Source organism: Cyphomyrmex costatus, unplaced genomic scaffold (assembly GCF_001594065.2).
Source record: "Cyphomyrmex costatus isolate MS0001 unplaced genomic scaffold, Ccosl1.0 scaffold54, whole genome shotgun sequence".
NCBI lineage: Eukaryota > Metazoa > Arthropoda > Insecta > Hymenoptera > Formicidae > Cyphomyrmex > Cyphomyrmex costatus.
This window is the reverse complement of record NW_017279615.1, coordinates 81,892-88,954: the sequence shown is the minus strand read 5'-3', so window position 1 is coordinate 88,954 and position 7,063 is coordinate 81,892. Positions and strand designations below refer to the sequence as shown.

At 42.5% G+C, this 7,063-nt stretch overlaps 2 protein-coding genes across 2 annotated transcripts; both read right to left on the bottom strand.

Annotated features, from left to right (window-relative positions):
* Positions 1–4,226: 4,226 nt before the first annotated feature.
* LOC108778994 (uncharacterized) lies at positions 4,227–5,246 on the bottom strand. Its single transcript, XM_018546325.1, has one exon. The coding sequence runs from the start codon at positions 5,244–5,246 to the stop codon at positions 4,227–4,229; it is 1,020 nt and encodes a 339-aa protein (XP_018401827.1).
* A 109-nt stretch (positions 5,247–5,355) lies between these two features.
* On the bottom strand, positions 5,356–6,432 carry LOC108778993 (uncharacterized). Its single transcript, XM_018546324.1, has one exon. The coding sequence runs from the start codon at positions 6,430–6,432 to the stop codon at positions 5,356–5,358; it is 1,077 nt and encodes a 358-aa protein (XP_018401826.1).
* Positions 6,433–7,063: the final 631 nt, after the last annotated feature.

Sequence of the window (7,063 nt, the reverse complement as noted above, 5' to 3'; positions counted from 1 at the left end):
TCAATATAAAAATTGAATAGTTTCAAGAGTACTTTAGAAATAAAATAAAAAATTTTTTTTAATATATTAATATATTCTGGTGACACCAGAAATGTTGCGGAGTGCACTGATAATAAATTTTAAATCGGGAATAGAGGGGAAGAGGGGGTTGACTGTTAACGTCTTTAAGTTGGTATGAAGTCACTTTATTTGAAACTACACAGATAATTAAATATCACTCTTAACAATTGAGCACACTTAACGAACGGTGGACAAAAGCAACGGGAACGTACGGAAATCTTGCCCTTGATAAAATGTGCTGCGCGCGAGCGCGACGGAAATCTTGGGCGGAACTGTACTGTAGTTCGGTACGCGACGGAAATCTTCTCGCGACGATGCTAACGAAAGATCGTAGCGGTCAAGATCCGAACGCGGATGCGCGATGCACCGTTCGCGAGATCAAGAATTTGGAGAGTCCGGAAAGTCTTAATGTCGAAGCACGTGGTGACACGTGCGGTAACAACGGCAGACGACAATGTGCGTGTATCTAACTAAATTAACGAAATGGACGCAAAATATCGCGGGCACGATATTAGACAATTTTTGCCGAAGACCGGCGGAATGAATCACTTTCGAAGCTCGACGGATTACTTCAACAACGTGGAATACGAATTTTCGGTAACTCGAATGCGTGTTAATACACCAAGAGCCGGAACAAGAAAGCGTAAGAATGCATGATATTAGCGACCCAGATAGGCAGAAACAGGGGGTGCGCGAGAGATCAAAATCGATATACAGCGCATTCGAGTTGACGAAAGAGGATCGCGAATGGTATTTACCCTTGGGCTGACAAGGATCGGCTATACGCGATGCCTCGTTCTTGAAAATTGTGATTCGCGAACTCTACGACTGACGCGTCTCATTATGTCCGATCGCGTCACATTTAATGTTTCGCGGAGACTCTCAAGCATATTAGACGGTTCCGAAACATATCGCCCGTCTCGAATGATTTCATTCGAAATAAAAACTATAACTATAAATAGTTATAGAACGCTTACATGCTATGACTAGAACGCTTACAATACGGACATGGAAAGTTTGTTTTTTTTTTTACAAAGAATGGCGCAATACAATAATTTGAACATTATTAATTACATCTAGTCGGAATTGATGCCGCCCGCCATGGCGGAACTTTGATCAGTTGAGTTGTTGATGTCGATCGGAAGGAGACACAATTTTGCAATTGGACGCTTGTAATGTGAACGCGCGGAGCGTATGGTAACGACACGAGTGAGTCCGTCGTCGCCGGGATGACATTTGATAATGCGTCCGAGCTCCCAGTGACACGGAGGCGCAAGTGCGTTTCGCAAGAGAACGATTCGACCTACAGTCGCGAGTCGTTGCGCTTGTTTCCACTTTGGCCGTTGTTGCAACGTTAATAAGTAGTCATTTAACCATGATTTCCAAAACTTTTCGGTAATGTGTTGCAACAATTGCTAACGGGAAATACGAGCTTCGTTAAGATCGAGAACGCTTGGTTGTGGCGCAGCCACGATGGGTCCTCCGATGAGGAAGTGTCCTGGCGTTAGTACATTATAATCGTCGAGATTTTCGGACACAGAGCCAATAGGACGAGAGTTAAGATAGGCTTCGATACGACAAAGAACTGTAGTCAACTCTTCGAATGTGAGTGTATGTAATCCGATACAACGTTTTAAGTGGTACTTGACGCTGAGCACGGCGCACAGTGGGACGAATGGGCGTGATTCCGGACATTAGGGTCAAAAAACGAAATATGGAATTTGTTAAAATAATATAAATCTCATTCTTTAATAAATTCTCCATTTAGTAATGCGTTGTTAATCTTTTAATTGTTTAAGGTATATTTTTTGGCGGTATGTAAAGTTACGAATTTAGAACGCTTTCGCAATTCCAGTATTTGACACCTTGTCTTCTCTCGCTCTTGATAAATAATATTCATTTAAAATAATGAACTTGGCTGTGCAATTCTTATCAAATAGGTTCTATTTAATATTAAAAAAAATGAAAAGTTATTATATTGAACAATATATGTATATATTGTTTACCTCCTATCAAAGTTCTTACTTGGTATTTTCTATACATACGATAATAAAAATACCATATAGTTTTTTGATTAAGACTGATTAAATAATTCATTATACCAAATTGAAGGTCACTTATAGGACTACAAGGCCTGAAAAGTTTTCGTCCCGCTTCGTCTCGCTTCGACTGTAATCCGCATTGAAATGATAAGTGATGAAAAACCGTTATACCTTGTTTTAGATATTAGGTCAATCAGTGCCGTCAGTGGGTAGTTAAAACATCCAGAAAATGTGCACAGGTTCTTTTATTGCACTAATTAGATCATCTGAATTGAAATATAAATTTTCCCTGTATTATTATATATTGTTAAGCAAATTAATGTAGGAAAAAAACATCAAAATTAATGAAGTATAAATGGCTATACAGAGTCATACGCTGTTAACGGAGCGCGGATAATACAAAAAATCTTACATTTAGATTCAAAAATTCAGAGTCGAACGTTTCGGTCCTTTAATCTAGACCATCATCAGCGACAATATAAAATAATCTTAGAGATGGTGACTTCGAATTTTTGAATCTAAATGTAAGATTTTGTGTATTACCCGCGCTTCGTTAACAGCGCATGACTCTGTATAGCCATTTATACTTCATTAATTTTGATGTTCTTTTTTTAAACTTTAAAGAGAATCTGTAATTCAATTTAAATTTACGTCATTTTATTAATTTTAATATAGGAATAGAATATTTTGTGCAATCAAGCGTGTACTTATTTGCGCGTAAAACATGTAACTTCTCAATAATCGAAGCTATTCTCATAATAATGTCATTCTTGTGAAAATTGGCCGATAGATGGCGCACACTTATACAAGGTTTTAAAGTTACTAGATTTATAAAATACCGCAATTCACTTCAGGAATATTGCGTCAAAATGGCTGAAGTGCACATAGTACACGATTTGAAGTACAACAACGTACGCATTGGGTAAATTTAATTTAAAACAAAATTTAAAAGAATAAGGGCACTAGGAGTTTTATCTTTTAGTTTTATTATTACGAATTCGTACATTCATCATTCTAAAATTCATTTTTACATTAAATTAAAAATAAGCGTCCCCAAAAACCTCTAAGTACTAATTTTTATTTCATTATAAGAAAAATTGAATCCGTTATTCTAAAATGTCCATTTATTTGACATTTCGTCCCACTGTGCGGCAGCTTCCCATAATCCACCGAAGTGGGGAGCGGAAGGGGGCATGAAATGCCACTTTACTCCGTCGTCGAAAGCGTGTTTTGAAAGTCCGAATTTTTGAGAGCTTTCGTTATTGCGGTTCTAAGTTAACGATCGGCACCTTGGAACATAGATCCATTATCCGAATAAATCGATGCAGGATATCCGCGACAAGAAACGAAACGATGTAGTGTGGCAAGAAAAGCTTCTGACGAGTAGTCGCTGACGAGCTCGAGGTGAATCGCTTTTGTCGTCATACAAACGAACACGGAAATATAAACTTTGTGCGACTTATGAGCCTTTTCGCGTATACATGGTACACATTTGTAGAGTGCAGCGCGAACCACAGATCGGGTTCGTAAAATCCAAAATTTCTCTCGAATACGAGCTAGAGTTAGTTGGGATCAAGCGTGCATAGTTCGTCGGTGGGTGTCCATTATGATCATCCTGACCAAGGGATGGTCCTTTAGGACAATCGGATTGCGAACGTCACTGGGTAAGGTGGCGTTCCTGAGCCTGCCACCGACTCGAATGACTTGGTCATTATCGAGATAATGATTTAACGAGAGCAGTGGGCTAGATTTCTTTATTGGAGTCGCCTTGCTTAGGGACGAGATCTCGCTCGCGAATAATTCGGATTGAATGCGACGAATCCAAAAGGTTTCAGCTGACTTGATTTCAATCGGATTTAAGTAAATAGGAGCACTAGGTTTTCGTCTCGAAGCGTTGAGATCGGTATTTCGAGCGCGGGAGTTCGTTATGAATCAATAAATGTAAGCTGTTATTCGAAGGAGTTTGTACCATGACGAATAACACTGCGATAGGTCCCATGGTGCGACAACGGAAGCAGTGAGCGATTGTTTTTGCTCGCGTTGTTCGCTTAGCGCGTGGGGATCGAAATCCGAGTAAGATTGAGGCCAATAATCGGAAGATTTAATGAGCCAATCGAGACCTGATCACCATTGAAGATTTGTAGCAAGGTCATTTGGAGAGATCCAGCGCGACGCGCAGTCGGCAGGATTTTCTTTCGTTGGGATATGACGCCATGGAGTTTCCGGGAGTAGCGTGTAAATTTCGGTTACTCTATTTGCGATAAATGTCTTCCATGTTGTGGAAGGTGGGCTCAACCAAGCAAGGGTGATGGTTGAATCGGTCCAACAATAAACGTTGATCCCACGGAAATCGAGAGATTCGCGAATAAAATAAATGAGTCGCGCGAGTAACTGAGCTGCAGATAACTCTAGTCGCGGAACGCTCATTGTCTTGACGGGAGCGACTTTTGATTTTACGGCAAGCAGATGGGCCGAGATCAGTCCATCCACTGTTACAACGCGAATGTACACCGCAGCAGCGTATGCTTTCGTCGATGCATCCGAGAAGCCATGCAATTCTAGATGCAGTACGTGATGACCGAGTTGAGTCCAGCGTGGAATCGTCACCTCTTCTTGTTGTAGAAGATGAGAGTGATACTGCCGCCAGGCTTCAAGTAGATTCGGCGGAGCGACTTCGTCCCAATCACATTTGGCTATCCAAAGTCGTTGCATCAAAATTTTTGCGCGAATAATTACTGGAGTTGCCCATCCGAGTGGGTCAAAAAATTTGGCGATGTCTGATAAAATTCTTCTTTTGGTATCGCCAGGAGGACCGGGAATAGTAACGGCAAATTGGAAGATGTCGCGATCTGGTTTCCAGGAGAGACCGAGAATTTTTAGACTTTTATCTTCACGTAAGTCTCGGCTTTGAGCGAGACCGTGGTCAGTAGCTTCGATATCGTCAAGGAGTTCGGACAGGTTGCTTGCCCATTTTCGTAACGTGAATCTACCTCTTTTGAGAAGAGAAACAACCTGCTCGCAAGTTTGACGAGCGAGAACCTTGTCATCGGCACTGAAGATAAAATCGTCGACGTACATTTGACGATCGACAACGGAAGTGGCTAACGAAAATGAAGCGCCTTCATCGTTAGCGAATTGGTTCATGACCTTCAATGCTAAATACGGAGCTGATGTTATGCCGTACGTTACTGTACAGAGACGATACTCTTCAACTTGATGTGTTGGAGATGGACGCCAGAAGATGCGCTGGTAATCACGATCGCAGGGATCGACGAGAATTTGGCGATACATCTTTGCCACGTCGGCGGAATAAACGTATCGGAATGTGCGCCAACGCAGAATGACGGCTGCAAGCCTTTTGAAGTTTAGGGCCCGGATGTAAATGATCATTCAGGGACGTACCGTTAGAGGTTTGGCTTGAAGCGTTAAAAACGATACGTGTTCGCGTGGTTAAGCTGCTAGCTCGGAATACGGCATGGTGCGGAATATACACTATTTGACTTGAGTCAGTCAAGTCGTCGGTTTCTGAGACGCGTTGCATGTGTCCCAGATCAGAATATTTTTTAAAGAAATTATGATATTCGGACGATATCTCTGAGTCCGCTTTAATGCGGCTTTCAGTTCGAAGGTAACTTTGAAGCGCGGAATGTCGAGACACTCCAATGTCGAGTGGAGGTCCGTTTTTGAATGGAAGTCTGACTATATAACGACCTTCGGAATTTCGAGAATGTGTCGAATTGAAACGGTCGTCACAAGCCTTTTCGTCGCTCGTTAGTTTCGACAACGCAGGAACTTCCTTGATTTCCCAAAATCGACGGAGAGTTTGATCGAGATCATCCGTAACAGAGCAGTGATGTACTCTGATGGACGGTTGTAAGAGCGGTCGTAGTTGCGAGGTAGGTCCGGAAATGATCCAGCCTAATGCTGTATTTTGAGCTATCGGTTCGTCAGCAGCGCCTTTTCGAACGCCATAGAGAATGAATGATCCGAACAGATCCGCTCCGATGATAATTTCTATTGGATCTGATCCGGCGGGGTCGGGATCAGCTATCGATAGTCCATTCAAGTGCGACCATTGCATTTGAATGTCGAGACGATTTGGCAGATATCTCGTTAACGATTTTAAAATTAACGCGGTGGTTGTATAAACCGGAGCATCCGCGTTGCTTGGAGTAATTGTTAGGTGAGCGGCATGTCGAACGCTCGTCTGCGTTTCGCCGATACCTATTACCTTAACAGCGGTATTTAATTTTGGAAGTCTTAATGACTGGACTAAATTTTCGGTTACGAAGGATGACGCAGATCCTTGATCAATGAGCGCTGTGTCCATTGAGATCGACCGTGCATTGAATGCACGCGAACGCGAGCAGTTGCAAGGAGAATGTGACGCGCTGGTACAGCTTTCGCAACGATATGCGAGGAAACGTCAGTTGTCGAGGCGACGGTAGGCGATGCCGCGGGAGACGGTGACGCCTTAACAGCTGGTTTCGGAGCGTCGGAAAAATGTGTGTGATGCTTTCTATGGCATTCTTTACACGAGCTGGCACTTGTGCATTCTTTCGCTTGATGCTTTGAACTTAGACAATTAAGGTAACGCTTGCCATTGCGAATTATCTCGTATCGCTGCGTCGGCGTTTTTCCGAGAAACGCGGTACATTGATATAACAAATGATTCGCGTCGCACACGGGACACGAAAGTTTGGTAGCGCTCGTTGTGTGCGAGGTGATCGCCTTTTGTTTTGATTTCGCATTTGATTTATCGCTCTGTTTATCGGGAGTCGGCGCGATCGGTACAAGGGCGTCGAGAGCGCGGATACGAGAGTCTAAAAACGCGCTAATTTCTTCAAACGTAGGATACGCGACAGTTTTTCCTAATTTCAATTCCCACGCTTCGCGCGATGATTTGTCGAGTCTTTGCGTGACGATATAAACAAAAATATCGCTCCAATGTTTGACCGGAC